Source organism: Dioscorea cayenensis, chromosome 11, assembly GCF_009730915.1.
Source record: "Dioscorea cayenensis subsp. rotundata cultivar TDr96_F1 chromosome 11, TDr96_F1_v2_PseudoChromosome.rev07_lg8_w22 25.fasta, whole genome shotgun sequence".
Lineage (NCBI taxonomy): Eukaryota > Viridiplantae > Streptophyta > Magnoliopsida > Dioscoreales > Dioscoreaceae > Dioscorea > Dioscorea cayenensis.
Genome location: NC_052481.1, coordinates 21,057,589 through 21,075,058, shown reverse-complemented (window position 1 = coordinate 21,075,058; position 17,470 = coordinate 21,057,589). Strand labels below are relative to the sequence as shown.

Genomic DNA, 17,470 nt, shown 5'->3' with positions numbered 1-17,470 from the left:
CGAGGGAAATAAAGCAAAGAATTACCAGAAGGAGCACGATGGAAGCCAAAACCACTAGGGTCACACCTTCTCTTGAGCAAGAGGATTGAGAAAAGACTCACCACCCTCTCAAAAACCCTCTCTCCCTTTCTTTCTTTCTTCACCTTTTTTTAATGTTTTTTTAAACTAATTTATTTTTTTCTTCATTCTTTTATGTGAGAGGTAAGTAAGTTAAGTTACTTACCCATGTGACCCACACATGAGAAGGGACCCAAGTTGGGTTGGCCCAACCCCAACACTGATCTTGAAATTTACAAAGCCGTTTCTATTTGACAAGGGCTAAATTTAGCTAAGTCTACCCATAAAAAAGTCTCTAAGCACTTGAATGACCAAATTGGGTAATTAGAAAATTGCCATCAAATAGGAAATGATTGAAAAATGCACCAATATAGAAAGGTAATTTTGTCTCTAAAACACACACATATATTTATATATTTCAGATAACGAGACAATAGCAAATTAACAGAATAAGAACTTTTAAGTTTAATATTGAGGGTGTCTTCTGAAGATAGAAACTTCAAGATAAAAGATGATCTAAAGCAATTAAGAGGTGAGACTAAAAAGCCATGTTGGAGGTGACTATATTTAGATTAAAAAAAGTAGCTTTTTAGAAAATTGATTATAAGGCCTAAAATGCCTTCAACTTAATAGAAGATACTTCGATACCATTAGTTAATAAAATAAGTACATTGCTTGTATTTGAATATGCATACATTCCCACAATGCCTAAGAGGGACTTCGAAAGAATTCTGGAGTTAAGGGTGTAGGTAAACATGTTAATGAAAAAATTTGTTAGAAGGGTAAATAAAAGAGAGAAGATCATCCTGTCTAAGCCCTTATATCATATGTAATTATAAAAGATTTTATTAATATTTGAGCTCTATGAATATGTTTAATTTATTATTCTAATTAGGCTAAATATTTTTATTTTTATTTTGTTTAGAAAACCGATACATTTACTTAAAAAAACTAAAAAACATAAGTCCATAAAATAATATGCTTATTTTTGTTCATGAACAATATGCTCATTTTGATGATTCAATAATAACTCAAGTTAATTAAAAAAATCAAACATTTTATTGTGTCAACAATCAAACATGGAATCTATAACGTGACTTAAAAAACTAAAAACATGTATATAGATCAGTACCTATTAATTTATGTATTTTAAAAGAATCCCATAAAAAAAATGTATAATATTTGGGATCCCAACAACCTCCGTCCGACACACAACTCAAGAAGCCCAAACGCAAAAACATCAAGCAATGCCAAACTGTCTTCTTGTTAGTACTCAAAAACAAAATCAAAACAAACAATCAAAACCATCATCATCCTCCTCCTCCGCTTATTCTTTCTTTTCTATATTATATCAAACCAAAAAAAAATCATTATCATCATCATCATCATCATCATCATCATCATCATCATCTTGAATCAATCTAATCAGTGTTTCTCCTCACCAAAAACACCTTGAAAGTCCCATCACTTCCACCAGCAACAAACACTCCATCCTCACCATCTCCACCTTCTCTCCAACTCACACAACTAACAAACCCTTCAGACCCAAACTTCTCAACCCAAACAGGTTCTCCCCACCTCAAATCATAAACATAAACCTCATCACTCTCAGACCCACACCCAATCAACCCACCACTTCTCCAAACCTCCATCCCCACAAAAACTCCTCTCATTCTCATGTCCTCTATAAACCCTCTCCTCCTTCCCACCTTCTTCTCCATCCCTTCTTCTCCACAACCTATGACTTCCATCAGCCCCTGAAGTCACCACTCTCCCTTCACCCACAAACTTAACATAAGTAACAGCACGTCCATGTCCACGCATAACGCAAACCGGCCCGGCACCAAGCGCTCGAGCATCATACACATACGCACTCCTATCAGCGCACCCAACACCGAACCCAACTCCATCCGGCTCGAACTCAACGCTACACACCGCTTCACCGCGCGCACCCGGCCTAACAATCTCCGCGCGCGCCCGCGCGCGCACATCCCATATGTGCGCCGTGCCATCATCCGACCCGGACGCGCACAGCGTCGACGTGTGATCACTCGAGTAAGCCACGCTCCACACTCGTCTTCCGCCGTGTTCGTCTCGCTCGAACACGGCCACGCGCTTCTCTAAGTCGTACTCGGTCACGACTCCGTCGTAGTCACCGGCGCCAATGAGTCCTGCGCGGAACCGCACGGTGCTTAGCTTTGCCGGTGCGCATATGTAGAACTCGCAGCATGATTTGTGATCGAGATAACGTGTGGTGGGGTTGTGGTTGCTGATGAGAGTTGGGACGTTAAAGATGCGGATTTTGCGAGAGATGCCGGCGGTGGCGAGGAGGTGGTGGGATGGGTGGAAGTTGATGGAGCCGAGGACGTCGGAGATGGCGTGGGAGGTGGATGGAGGGGAGACGACGGTGGAGAGGTGGAATTGCCATTGAGGGTGGTGAGGTTGAAGTTGAGGTTGAGGTTGTTGTTGGTGTTGGTGTTGAAGGTTGATGTTTTGTTTTGGTTTAGTGGAGGAAGGAAGGGAGAGCTTGGAAGGGCTGGTCATGGCCTATGTATTATTCATTTTTGTGAAGAATGGTAGTGGTGGTCTTTGAATGGATTTGGTTCTTGGGTTGTTTGTGAGTTTGGAGCCAATGAGAATTGAGGAGGAGATTGGAGGATGTGGATCCTCATTGGCTTCTTCTTTTGGATTTATTTATTTTTTTATTTTTTTGTTATCATTCTTATTTTTTTCATCCAAGCCTTATTACATTTATTGGCACGGTACGTTTTGAGTAAATTTAAAAACCTAAAGTTCTTATTTTGGTAGTGTTCCGATATCGAAACTTACACAAAACGAGAGTAAAAATATATCTGTTGAGAACTACTTGAGTCTTTCCAATATCATCGTTTGTTTTCGACTTTACGTCTTAAATAGAGTCTTTAGTTGTTTAGATATAAAAATTCGAACATCAACTTTTTTGTTGGTAAATATATGTGTTGAAATATTGACTGTATATCTGTGTATATATATGTGGATTTTAATATATTAAATTATAATAGATATATTTATATAATTTGTAAGAGGTGTATATCTGCAACTAAACTCATATATTATTTGTGTTTTTATTTTTATTATTTTGCTACTAGCACTTAATAAATCATCTTAAAAAAAGTAGTTATAAGTGGTGCTCTAAGTAGAGGTTGTAAAGGAGAGCTGCCTATTCACTCATATTAAAGAAGGTTGTGGATATGGAAAAAATCAGATGGCACAAAGAGTCATGTATATGGATAGATATATTAATTAATTGAAATTTAAGGCTATAATGTATTCCGACAATAAATCAAGCAATACCAAGTTGTTGGCTATGAGATACGTTCATATATCAAATTAGTTCATGGCTATGAATGCTCCACCAATTTAAAGAAAAAGGATTTAGATCTCATGGTTCAGGGTAGACCCACACGTCTTTATAACTATTCACAAACACTACCAGTCTAACTTGAGATGCTCCCTCATGCAATATACCTTTTCGTTTCCTTTATTGTTATTAGGGAAAATTACTGTTCATCCCTCGTAATTTTTAGCTTACAAATACCCCTCCTACTTTGCACCCGGACGATGCCTGGTTAGTGTTTAACTTACTTTTACCCTACCAGTTCACTGAAATGGGATCAGTGTTGTGAAATCCCGATTTTGTACGAAAATGGTGGGAAAGGAAAAGCCAAAATCACATCGTGTTCAACTTTTTGAAGGGACTTTCGCTTGGTTTAACGTTTAAATATTTTTACTAATATGTTTAATAATTATCGTATCCAGTGTAATACTTCACATCTCGGTTTAACGTTATCTTTTACATGTATAGCTATTCGTATTAGCGATAGTAAATTCTCAGAAAGTCTCTGCGTAAAAAGCGGTGATCTTTTTCGTTTGATACGAATTCATTTGGCGGTGGCAAGGTTATGGTATCCCGTGCATAAAAATTAATGACGCATTAAAAATTTATCGCGGTAACATAATTCTCAGAACACTAGATTCGTTCTCGATCGATCGATGTCGGCCATATCGTTTAACTTTTTCTCGGATATGAAGAGTCGACCTGCTCGTGGAATTCACACCATAAATAACCGGAAAAGAACCACTCCCGTGGACAACCACTCACTCGTGCGTCCTCAGTCATCCTCCTCCTCCTCGTCCTCACTCTTTCCCAGTGAGACCCGACCACTCTATCTAAAAAGGATGTTTCAGTGAGACCTTGCCCTTATCTTGAGAATCGTTTAGCCCTGATCACGCATACAAGTTAAACTATCTTTTTCAGCTTGATCAAATGCTCTCATAATTGCACGAATCTGAGAGGATTCTTGTTGGGTGGATGACGGGCGAGCGATTAAGCGAGCGTTCGACTTGGGTAGAAAAGAAATTTTTCACGTGATTTCGTGATTGCGGAGGATTCTCTAGAGGAGGAGATCGGGAAAACGTCATTTAAGGCGGGGTTGATATTTATCACTGAGACTTTTACAGTTACCATTTAAGAACATTACGTCGAGTGTACTGACTATTACGTTACGTGTTTTAACTATCGGGATCTTCGTTTAAGTCCGACCAGTGACACATTGATTAATAGTCGTTTTCATGAATGTGTGTTGTTTAACCTTTTTAATGTTTCATGCGTTATGCGGGGTTCAAGTTGATGCGCATGTTATGCGACCGCGTGAGCATTCGAATGTCGAGACACTTGTTTCGTTACTCACGGGTCGAGTCGTGAGTGTCCAAAGTCGGCGAGACGTTGTAAATGTTGTAAATGTTGTAAATCTTTTATAAATAAAAAGCGAAACAAGCTTATTTGATGTGAACTTACGAAATTTAAACATAGACCTAGTAAAAACAAACAATGTGGGAAACAAAAGAGCGTCGTTGTAAACGATAGAAAATACGTAAATATGTTTAAGCAGTGACAACGGTGTTTAAGAAAAAGTTACTCTTTAAACAATGACAGCGGTGTAAAACGATAGAAAAAGTTAAACACTACTCGAGTTACTCTTTTAAACAATGACATGCGATTGTTTAAGAAAATACGTAAAGATGTTTTAAAGCGGTGACCCGGGAGGTACTCATCTTCAGCGATGTCGTTGAAAGCATTCGATTTAAAACAATAACATATTATTTAAATGATATAGACTTTAGTTAAACAATTAACCGTTTTTTTAAACACTATATGTATACGTTTAAACATAAAAAAAGCTGGCGTTTACGAGAGACTCATGTTGAGTTGAGAACTTTTCATTCGAGCGATGACGATATGTCTTCCTAGCATGACGGTGACATATATTTCCCTTTTTGCCTTTGGGATGGAGGGAAAAAAATACGCCCAATCACATCACGTCTGAGTCTAACCTCTGCATACATACTGGCATGCACTTTTTGTTTTGCCCTTTTCCATTTGTTGTTTGTTCTTTACATCTTCTACTTCTTCTTCTTCGTCTTCTTTTTGTTCTTCATTTCATTTGGTTTATGCGATTTGGTTTTCGACCGATATATTATGGAGAGTTTTTGTGGTATTGCTAGATTGACGGGGAGGGAAGAGTGCTAATGTTGCGGCTCGAGACTTCTTGGGAGTTGGTGTTAGGCGAGATATGTGGCGATGGGGTCTCGAAGTTTCTCTTGTCGAGGTTAAGTTCATCACACCGGATGGATATAAAAGCGGTTTGCCCTAATCGAAAAGCGATGTTGACTTCCGGCGGATGTATCGCGTCTACTCCATCTTGAAATGTCTTTGTAGTTGATCTTGTCGTCGAGGCGAGAAAATGTGCCATTGCAGAATCTAATGAAAAGCGAGGTTTACTAGATTTGTAAGTTCCTTTTCTTTTAATTATTCAGGTTGTCTGGGGTCGTTATTGTTTAAATATAGTCAAAAGTCAGTTTGGTTAACGTATTTTACTAGTCCTTTACGTTATTAGTTAATTGCTTAAGTATTTAATTTAACGTTTAACTATTGTCATTATCGCTTAAAACGCATTATACTCTCAAAGCTTAACATATTGATCTTTTCATTTGGTGAAGTGTTGGCGAGGAATTGAGATTACTGCAGTGCTCCATTCGTCCCCATGGTGACCACGGCGGTGTGGGATGTCTTCCTTCCTCGTCGAGATCGTTCGAAGTGTTGTCGTTGGATATTGACATGACGTTTTGGCGATGTCGAAACATTTCGAGGATGTACTTCGAAATCATGCGATCGAAAAGAATTTTTGACTTCAAATTCGTAAGAGCGAAAAACATCGGGTGACTGTGGAATGCTGCTTGGAGTGGTTGTCGTTGAAGCGCCTTCATGCATCAAAGAGTATAACAAAAATACTTTCGGAATCAAGACAATCGACCCGTCGCCACTTGCGGTGGTGGCGTAGGGTTCGGCGTCGACATACGGCGTCCAAAAAATGGGTTAGCGCGAGTGATTGAGAGCTCGAGGGGCGAGTCCCTCATGCGAGGCCGTCGACATTCGGAAGGACATGTTGCGGGAACATGGTGTCCACATACCATGCATAGCGAGGCTTGGTTGGGGAAAAGAGCGTGCCGGGTGGTCCTCGTCGGCGGTGACATCTCCGACTATGTTGTTTGCTTTGGTATGTGGATAAAGATGGGTCGAGACAAATCCGCGGCGTGCGATCGTGGAGAGGCGGTGATCGTTTTAAGCGTGCATTCTTTTCTTTGGTGGCGTGTATTGTGGGATTGAGAGGGCTTCGGGGAGGCTCTTTCGTTTCTCGATGGTACCCGCCTCCTTGGAAAATATCGGGGTATACTCTTGGGTGCAGGGAAAGATGGTAACGATGGTTTTTCCACGTCGCGCCGGTATAGTCGACAGCGAGACCCGATGCCAATTGGACTTGGTTCGATATCTAAGTTAGGGCGATGCCTTATACGAGGGTGGATATTATCATGAGATAATTACCTTCGTGTCGAGACGAGTCGAGGGCCTTGTGGCGCGATTGCGAGTCTTCCTTCTTCGCCACATGCGTCTTGTCTTCGACATTTGGAGGCCCGATTTTATGAAAGCGATGTCGGACTTGGGAAGGCGTTGAGGGAGGAGTGCTTTGATGCATATGCTTCCCATTGCGTGAGCGTCCACGGCTAAAGATTTCGATGATCAGAGTGAATGAGCTGCGAGACCCGTATCACCCCGAGCTCATCGGTTGGTTGATTAATAAATCGGATATAGCGCATTGGTCGGAGTGCTCTGTTCGGAGATGATCGTTGGGGTGAGATGTATTCGAGCGTCGCGGAGATCGATTCGATGCTTGGATCAAGGAAGCTCGTCGTTTCTGGGTGGCGAAAAATGGTGCGACTCAGTAAGATCGCGAATGTTGGTTTACACCTAACATTTAGTATTACCCTTTAAACATTCTCAATCTTTGTTTAATTACACTTGTCGACTTTAAATATTAATCATTTCGTTTAAATAATTACAATAATGTTTTAAACATGTTGACGAGTAGTTTAACCATCGTTTGTCTTTGTTTAACCTTATTTGCGGGTTCAGAGTTGATCGTGCGTGTTATGTAACGGCGGTGAAGCGGCGACGAATGGGAGACCTACTTATGCCCGAACGTACATTCGAAGTTAGAGATCATTGTTGAGGGGACGGCCCGAAATCTTCGTGTTGATCGTTGTGTCGATGATCGTTACGAGTGATCGACGATCGCGGCGACTACGTGGATCTCGCCATCGAGAACTTGTTCGTAGTCGAAGGTGGCGAGTTTATGGTATCCCTTGCGAACATGCTTGCGCGGCGACCAATGCTGACAGAGACGCGAGCGTACGTCGATTTATTAGCGGGTGCCAGCGTCGACAATTACAAACTGGCGTACAGGAAGCTATATTCCCCATGCCGAGCGATAGCGGGGCCCTGGGGCGGAAATCGTGAGCTCCCGTTTCGACGACGCTTTGTGACTAGAAAGCGACTCAGGCGGCCTGAGGCGAAAAAGGATCGAGTCATGGCGTTTGATGTCCGCGAGTTACATTGCGGCCATTGCGCGAGATCGGTCGCGATCGGCGATCTTGCTGATAAGCGCATCGCCGACTAGGGCATTGTTAATAAGCAAGCGATGACGGGGAAACATTGTGTATTGATGGGAACCTTTCCACGTTAAACTCTTACTCTTTAAAGCGAATTGAATGTATTTACGAGAGACGTTGTTATTTTAAGCGGATACTGCTGTAATTTGAAAATATTTCAGTGATGTTTAAACAATGAGTGCGTTTATTTAAGCAGAGCAGTGTTATTTTTAGCGAGATGCTTTACCGTAATTTGAAATATTTAAAAGCGATGTTTAAGCGATATATAGTATATTTAAACAATGAAAGTGAAATATACACGATTACAACGTAAATTAAACAATGAAATAAAACCGAATGGAATTTAACACACTTTTACTGATTCAAAACAAACAAAATTTACATTAAGATATACAAGTCGTGTTCTTGAACACGAAAACAATGAATTGAATTTGTCGAGTTACGTTTGAAAACAAAATTGCGGTCGGATATCTCGGGACATGTTATTCAAAAACAAAATTTAACCAGCTTGTGCGACCCCCTTTATCGTGGGCAGCTGGTGCCTCCACTCCTTAAGTATGCGGGTAACATACCGTGTCCCCGAGGTAAGGAGCGTGCATACTGCGGTGGCCGTAACTTCTCGCCCACGGTGAGTGCTCGATAAACCGCGTGGCGTGGGCGGCAGCGATCGGCGGCTTCCTTATTTTGGCGTGGGTTTACGTATGGGCGTCGCGGCGGGGCTACTTGCAGTCGCCGACTCGCCCTAACTCCATGTCGACGCAAAAGGTCGAATAGATTCAGTGTCGAGATATGCAAGTCGAGATTAGAATCTTGATTTACATACGCAAAGCGAGATATGTCGGACGTAATTAAAGAACTTACCATGTCAGTCGCGTCCTTATCGTACCCGGGACGCGAAGAATAATGCATGTATTCTTGTTTATCATTGTCCGGAGACGACGACGTGGAAGTGACCATTCATGATTATCGGGAGGATGACAATTTGAACTTACATGCGGGTTGCTTGCGGCATCCCGATCATAGCCATGATTGTGTCGTGATGCGTCGTCCTGCTTTGACGTAAGCAGTAGACGATACGGTGATGGAGGCGCGCCTCTTGTAAGAGATATGGCTCTTTGCTTTCGGCGACTTTTTGTATTATGCGTCTGGCGTCCAGTCACATCATCGATGACCGTCTCCTTCCCCTCAGCGTGTATAATGCATCGGCGTGTGGTCTGCGGCAGTGTCGTTCTTCCACCTGCAGCGGTCTTTGAGGGATTAAGCGATACTTGAATATAATAAGACCGTATTGTAAATATTTAAATGATATTATCAATTGTTACATGATATTATATATAATTAAGCGATAAGTAGAAAACTTAAATGATAACATAAAGGTATTAAACACTATTAGGAAATAGTTAAACACTATAAGAAACCCTTTAAAGCAATATCATAAAAAGCGTTACACTTACGCGTCCCATAGAAAGCGGTTGAGGAAGATCCTCATCGACTCACCTCTTCGATGTTGTTAAGACGACTCGGGGCCAACCCAGTTTCTTCTTCTTGAATAAAAAGCTTTCGAGCATACGGTCGATTTTTGATTGGCCTTGATCATCTCTCTGTTGCTCGATCGCGGGGGACGATGGCGGCGACATCAGCTGCGAACCACATCCTTACATGGTTGTTCTTATTGTGGGATTGTGTGCGGCTTCGATCTTGAGGACGGCGGCGGCTGACATCAACCGCGAGACACTTCCTTACATGGTTCTTGTTGTGGTGGGATTGTGTCACGCTGGGCTGCGATCTTGTCGGCACCTGGCCGCGGCACAGCACGGATTCGACGATCTTCTCAGCCGGTGGCCATGACAACAACATCATTGGGAGACACACCCTTAACTTGTTCTTCGTCTTGAGGATTGTGTCCATCTTTGATGCGCATGATCTCGCGGCCGGTTCCAGCGGGTCGGCGATTTTGCTCGAAGAAGTCGGCGACCTTCTCAGCCGTGAGCAGCCAGCATCATCTCGATGTCCTCGCAAGTCATGTCCATGTCATCAACTGACGAGACTCGATGCTGACATCGGCCAGCAGATAGTGTTGCTATTGTTTCGTAAAATCGTCGGTAGGCGGTGGAAACGAGCGATGTTATTCTCCTCTTTTCATGAGTCTCTTGAATGTGGAGGGTTTTGAGGGATTACTGAAACAGGGGATGTTTTTAGCGATTTCTAGCTTTAAAAGGGTTTTAGCGATTTACACGTGTGTATTATTATGGAATCCATATGATAAGGGACACATGTGAGAACAAAAATCAATAAATTGTAATTTTGTTATATAAAAAAAAACAATTATAAGCAAAATAAAACATACCATATAAACAATGCAAGAATATGTCACATAATCCACTTTAAAAAAGTAGGGTTTAATAGAAAAAATAGACAAACAAAAGATAATAGTGACGTTTAAAAAATAATTATTGAATGAATCATCTGTCCCATCTGATATTAAGAAATAAACGAGAATTAATCTAATGTCAGAAATTGATTCAACAAAAATAAGTGATGACGGAATTAAAGAAGTTGAAAACTTCATATTTTGATTTTTTTTTTTTTTTTTCTGTTCAGAGCATCAGAGGAGCGGTTATATATGTACATAATTTATTTTTATAAAAAACAAAATTTTGTGAATAACTTTTATGTATTAAAGTGTTTGGTGGGTATGATTGTTGAGAAGAAAGGGAATGGAAGACAAGAGTAGCGGTGGAGGAACAAAGAGAGGGTTGGGCACTGAGGGAGGTTGAGTGGGCCAAATGAGAAGCCATTTGAGGTCAAAAATATGGCACCATGTGTTGCACTAACGTGGTCAGACTCAAACCTCTCACAATTGACAGTCTTATCCCTGTTTTCATACAATGTTTTCATGACCACATGACTCATTCTGTCATTCATGTCGGTCACTTGTACCATTTATAATTACTCTCATGCATTACATCTTCCAACTCAGTTCTCGTTGTGATTCTATTCAATGCAGAATGTTGCTACTTTTATTGGATGCTTGGAATTATTTAATAATTTTGAAATGAAAAAGGCAAGCCAAATCTGCACGATTATGAGCATATGATTCGATCAATAAATTTATTTATGTTATATTTAACGAGCTCTCACCCCATGTGACAAAAGGGAGTCGAACTCATAGCTTCACTGATATGCAGGGGCTCAAATGACAAGTTATTTTTAAATTTACAGTAATAATTTTATTTATTTATTTTGATAAAAATGACAAGCGCCGTGTAATAAAAGAGTTGTCAAAAAACATACAAGTATAGTATTGCATCAATTATAGTAGTTTATCAATTCATTAGAAATTTATTAACTCAGTCAGATGATAAAATAATTGGAGTCTTATTATGCACAACAAGAAGGTTTTTAGGAACCAAATCGAGCTAATAAATCTCTTTGCCATGTAACCTATGATAGTAATTAGTTTTTTTTTAAAAAAAAAAAAGTGAATAAACCACACTTTTTTTTAAAAAAAAATGGAATAGTCAACACAAATTATAGATATTCATTATATAATAATTCATTAAATGGATAAAACATAATTATGTTAAAGATTAATAAGGGCATCCCCTTTGCTGCTATGAGGGGAGATCCTCTCTTGAATGAACTTAGCTCTCGAATCACCTCTGTGATTGGGGATATTCCGGATCTTAAAACTTGGAAGCTAACTTCTGATGGATCTTTCTCGGTGAAGTCTTTCTATAAATTCCTTCTCGATAAGGGGTTGAGATGTAGTATCACCCCGGTGATCTTCAAGCGTTTCGTTCCACGGAAAATAGCTGCTTTCACGTGACTTGTCCGGGACAGGAAGATTATCACGCTTGACACTCTTTTTCGCTCGTAGATGCAACAAACTCCCTACGACAACCTGCTTTCGGTGTTGCTCCGATATTGAGTCGATTGATCACCTGTTTTTCAGGTGCCCTATGGCTAGAGACATCTGGGACCGCCTTGCTCTCTTTTTTTTCTTTCCCATGTGGCCCCTTGTCCTGCTTGGACTTATGGGGATCGTGGTATCGAGAGCTTAGCCCTCGTCTCAAACTGTCCTGCTCTTTGGTTGCGAGAGTGGTTTTGTGGCAAATTTGGCTTGCTAGAAATAATTGTGTTTTCAGTTCTGTGTTTATTTTTTTTGCCTACTTTATTTATGAAAATTTGTTATATGTACCTCTCTTGAATTCCAGTGGTTCATGCTAGGGAGATGCACAAGCTTGAGGAGTCTATTGCTGCGGTTCGGCGCTGTATCCAGTTTTCGAGCCTTCTACATGAGGAGCTAGATCCCGACAGGCACGATGAGTTTTCCGGCTAGTTGTCCTCCTGATGTGCTACTGTGGCTTAGAGGAGTCCCTCTCTCCTCCTTATTGTGCCTCAGTGTGCTGCTTTGTCTCATAGTATTTGTTACCCCTGTTGTGTGCTTTTGTTTCTACTTCTAGTGGAGTTATCTGTTTTATTATCCTTGTACTTTTTTTCTCTCTTTTTAATGTAATTGTGGTTTATTTACTTTTTTTTATATATATATATATATATAAAGATTAATAGGGGCCCAATCCCAACCCAAGGTCCCAAAAAGAGTATGGGCCACGCTTATTATATGAATTGGGCCATCTGCCGAGGTTTTCCCATTTAAATTATTATTTTTTTTAATTTGTTAAATTTTAAAGGTTTACAAATATATATATATATATATATATATATAAATACAGAATAAGAACCAATGACTGCATGGCAAGTTGGTAAGTATTCTACTGCGCCACATCCACGAAGCTCTTTTGATTCGGATCTGCTGATCCTCGTGATTAAATAACTAAGATGGTCCTCTTAATCTTCGACCGTCTATTGAATCATGAACGGTGTGGATGTTACTCATCGTTTTCGACTGTTTCACGATAGCGTAAGCTTCTCGCGGGACACCAGAAGCAAAGGGCCCAAAACCGTGGAGAACGGAAAAGCACTCTCGTTTGCGATCTGAGAGCGGCGACTTCCGGCGATCCTCGGAGCGGCGGAGAAGAGAAGAGAAGAGAGAGATCGTTTGCGACTCTTGAAGGTACTTGGAAGCAAACCCTTGTCTTGATTGTTGCTTGTTCGCTTGATTTCTGAGCTCTTGATTGCCTTTTCAATTCGATTTCTGTGTTTTATTGTGATTCTGATGATTTTTTTTTGGATTTTTTGGGGTTTGATGGTGGGTTTTGGATATCATAGATTTGAATTACTGTGTTGTTGAGCTTTCATGGATTTTTTGTGTGGTTTTGGTCCTTTTGGATTCGATGCTAGTTAGGGTTAGATGTGATTTGGTCCTTTAATGGAGGTAATTCGAGGGAAAGGAAGCAAAGGAAGAAGGATAGTAAGAATGATGGAGAGATGGGTTTGGTTCCCATCAAGACAATGGTTTCTTTGTTAAGGATCAATATGGGAATTTTATGGTTAAGATCTCGTCCTTCATGGTTGAGAAGGCATGCTGACATCGTTCCAGGAATAATTAGTGACGGAGATAGTGGAATTCTATGACTTTGTTGCCTTGGTTCTGGTTCTTCTCATTGGAATCAAGCCCATTCTCTCATCCATTTTTTTTTTACTAAACATTAGATTTAGGACTTGCAAAGTTGCAATACATCTATTTTGGTTATAGTGTCTTAGACTTGAGGTTTTCTTTATTAGATGTTACATTTATATGAATTACTATGAGTTCTATTGTATGACTGCTGTGATTAGATTGTTTATAACTTTATTTTGGATAATTGGTATATGTATCTGGTGCTATGTTAAATGGAGGTGCTTGTCAATCTGTTTTTTTTTTCAGTCTGATTGATAATTTAGAGATTGATATATTGAGTGGTAACTATTATAAAAATTCTGAAGTGAATATGACTCCTATGTGACCAACCAAATTAGAAATCTTACTTGTCGAATTATTAGTAGAAAAGTTGTGCTTGTTAGATTGAACAATAGTAAAAGTCTTTTATTTGACATTATCTAGCTTAAACTAGTCATTAAAGTTAGAATTAGGATGAGATAGTAGCATATCCACTCAGTCATACCTCCAGCTTGTTGATTGGAATTCAATTGAATTGGATATGCTGGTTTGGGTTGGTTGCCCCACTGCATAAGCCTATGCACGCGCCCTTACATTATGAAGCAGGGTGATACCACTTTTAAGCGCATGTTAATGAAGATAATTCTAGTAAAAACCGGACCTGGTGACAAATAAACATTGATGATAGATCCTATCACATTTGTCGGTGTTGATCCATCCAATTTAACAACTTCTGTTTTGGATAACGCTTCTATTTACTGAAAATTATAAGGACCATTGCTGAACCTCAGTTCATCATCTCCTTATTTGGTTTCTCTCATAACTTTTAGTTTGGTGTTAGCAATTTATTTGATTGATCTTTGTTGTTTGGTAATGTGGCTTGTAAATTTCCTGAAAGTTACTAGCTTGAAGTATCGTGGAGCTTGATTTCTCTATAATTCTGAAAAAAATTCCTCAGAAATGAGTTGAATTTGAGTTTTTGATTGATAATAGTTTCTTGGACAGGGATAATAATACACAGAATGGCTGGAAGAGCTCAGATCCCCACTAACAACTCAGCCCTTATTGCCATGATTGCTGATGAGGTAGGGGTGATCATATCTTAATTATTTTCTGGTTATTTTCCTGTTTGTTTTTGATATATTTAGGTTAGTTTGATCTTACTGCAGGTTATGCTTGATTTCATTGTGAATAAAACATCAATATAAACTATGACCATAACCATTGTGCAGTGATTGTAGTTTACTATCAGAACATTGTGAATTCATTGATAGCCTGATATTAATGTCATTTCAGGATACTGTGACTGGATTTTTGTTGGCTGGAGTTGGTAATGTTGATCTGAGGAGAAAGACAAACTACCTTATTGTGGACTCAAGTATGTGCACGACCTCATTGAACAATGTGGTTATATATATTTGGTTCATTAGATGTGTATTTGATCATATGAGGAGTTGCTTTGGGATAAATGGATCATTATGTTTAACAAAATGCATTAATCTGTGTGACCGTTATCTGTTGCAATTATTTGATTTGTATAGCTATTGATTCTATGACATCTCTCTTGCTTGTTACTTGTTTACAATAGCATGTGATCAGATATAGTTGCTATGATTGTGAGAAATAGTCATATTCCTTTTTATTTTTTATTTGGTTGAAATTTGTCGTAACTTTCATCCCCATTTTACTTATTAAAACTATTCATTTGCTTGTATTATCTTTAGAAACAACGGTAAAAAGCAATCGAGGATGCATTCAAAGAGTTCACATCAAAGGAAGATATTGCAATTGTGCTGATAAGCCAATATGTAAGTAAATATCAACCTCTTTGCCATTGTTACTTTTGCAATTTAGCACCTATAGCTATTATCAGAAACTTTGTTTGTCCTTTTATTTATTTATTTTTCGGCAGTATCATATTTTATTTATATCGTTGAGGATTGTTTAAAGGAATAGTGGTTCTGCCTGAAACATACGCCATATTTTTTTTTTTTGAGAATATAATCAATGACTTTGTATATGAGTCAATCTGTCAGCCTAGTTGGTTCTCTTGTCGATTGTGAGTTTTCTTTTGGTTATGTACTGGTTTTTCCGTTTCAATAAATCAGTGATTTATCTATTGGTTTTTTAAATTGTGTCAGCCTATGTAAGACATCAACGAGAGCTTGGGTCCATCTAGGATGACATTTCTTTGGTTTTTTAAATCCATCTGGACAAGCCTCTCAGCCTACCCCCTTCTTGCATATGAGTCTTTGTGACTGTAACAAATTAATAATTTCTTTGGAATAAAATCATCGTATATTCCAGAGGCTTTTTTGATGGCGTGCTTCCAGTCTGATTTAGGTTGTTACCAATATTCTGTTTGATTTGTCAACTTCTATTGTATGAATAGCATACCCACGGCAAATGGATAAACAACTCAGCAACTCTGGCCATCACATCCGGTTTGTCTTTGCTTGTGTAGGTGTGAAATTCATGATAGCAAAATGCCAAATTTCATCCCATCAAGCTGTGTACACATGTTGTATGCATATATTTTTGCTCACTTTCTTTCATAGTTATGATGATTCTAGGAGTAGCACTACTTTGGTGGCGCAAATGTTTGTAGATAACGTCATGATATTTCGATGCGTTCTATCAACGACGTGCCGTAGGCCTCTGTCATCATTTCGCGTCCCACAATTTTACGTTTGGGGCCGCTTCCGCGAGGTCTTGAGTGGCCATTATAGAGTGATCCAGCGTCCGGACGTCCCACCTCGAAAGATCTTCGCTGAAACAACCCCCAAACACGAAAGTCGGCCATCGTGAAAGGTTGTAGGGACGACAGTTTAGCTGCTACATCGTAAAAACGTGACATGCATTATGTCACGACGTTATCTTACGAAACGTTTCAAAGGCCACTAACGACACTTTACCCATGATTCCAGCAACCTTATCATTGGAAACAATTTGACAATACTTTTGTAGAGCTGTGAAAGTAGTGATTGTATTTTGTGCTGAGGAGCAGATTTTACTTCCAAATAAAAATTCTGCAGAACATTTGACCATGTTATGTACCAATTATCCTTCCTTCCATTTGTTTCAGGTTGCAAATATGATCAGATTTTTAGTTGATAGCTACAACAAACCAGTTCCAGCCATATTGGAGATCCCATCCAAGGATCATCCTTACGATCCCGCGCACGACTCTGTGCTCTCTCGAGTCAGATACCTATTTTCCGCAGAATCAGTGGCATCGGGAAGGCGTTGAATGGCTGGATAAACTCCCCTGTGTTTATCGATCTCGTATTTTTCTTGTGTGCCAGCAGTATAATCAACACTTATAATTCACAAAACAAAATAAGTGCCCACATGTGTCTCTTGTATGGATGAGCTATGTTTTTTCACAAGTGTAAACTGTCTTCTCTTTTTATCTATCTCATTTTATTTGTTAAGCCTGATGCCTGATCAGTGTTTAAATTTCTTCATTTTTTTGAAGCCAATTTGAGTGTATCCAAAGTGGTTTGTTTAAAATTTAAATTTTTATTTAAATACATGAAAAAAGATTTGAAAAACGTGCCAAGTAGACCTTCAATGTAGCCCATCATTTTCTTTCCAAATAATATCAGGCTCTAGATATATTTGCACGAATATTCCCTCCGCAAGAATCCGTTGAAGTTGGGCATATCCGTAAATAAAATCAAAGTTCAGGTCCATTCTTGTCTTTATATTTGAAGCCTCTCACTGCCATTTGATTTGACGATCTTATTCTCTCTCCATAGCTTCCGTTGGTTTCGTCTCCGTGGCTTCTTCTTCTTTTCCGAC

The 17,470-nt window shown here is 39.4% G+C and overlaps 2 protein-coding genes across 2 annotated transcripts; one reads left to right on the top strand and one right to left on the bottom strand.

The window, feature by feature from the left end:
• Window positions 1-1,297: 1,297 nt before the first annotated feature.
• LOC120271882 (WD repeat-containing protein RUP2-like) lies at window positions 1,298-2,853 on the bottom strand. Its single transcript, XM_039278561.1, is given in 2 exon segments — window positions 1,298-1,718; window positions 1,720-2,853. Coding segments are annotated over 2 exon segments (1,122 nt in total). The 5' UTR covers window positions 2,602-2,853; the 3' UTR covers window positions 1,298-1,478.
• Window positions 2,854-13,027: 10,174 nt separating this feature from the next.
• On the top strand, window positions 13,028-17,100 carry LOC120271901 (V-type proton ATPase subunit F-like). The gene is given in 6 exon segments (XM_039278588.1): window positions 13,028-13,180; window positions 14,672-14,751; window positions 14,963-15,044; window positions 15,391-15,407; window positions 15,409-15,474; window positions 16,752-17,100. Coding segments are annotated over 5 exon segments (393 nt in total). The 5' UTR covers window positions 13,028-13,180; window positions 14,672-14,688; the 3' UTR covers window positions 16,917-17,100.
• Window positions 17,101-17,470: the final 370 nt, after the last annotated feature.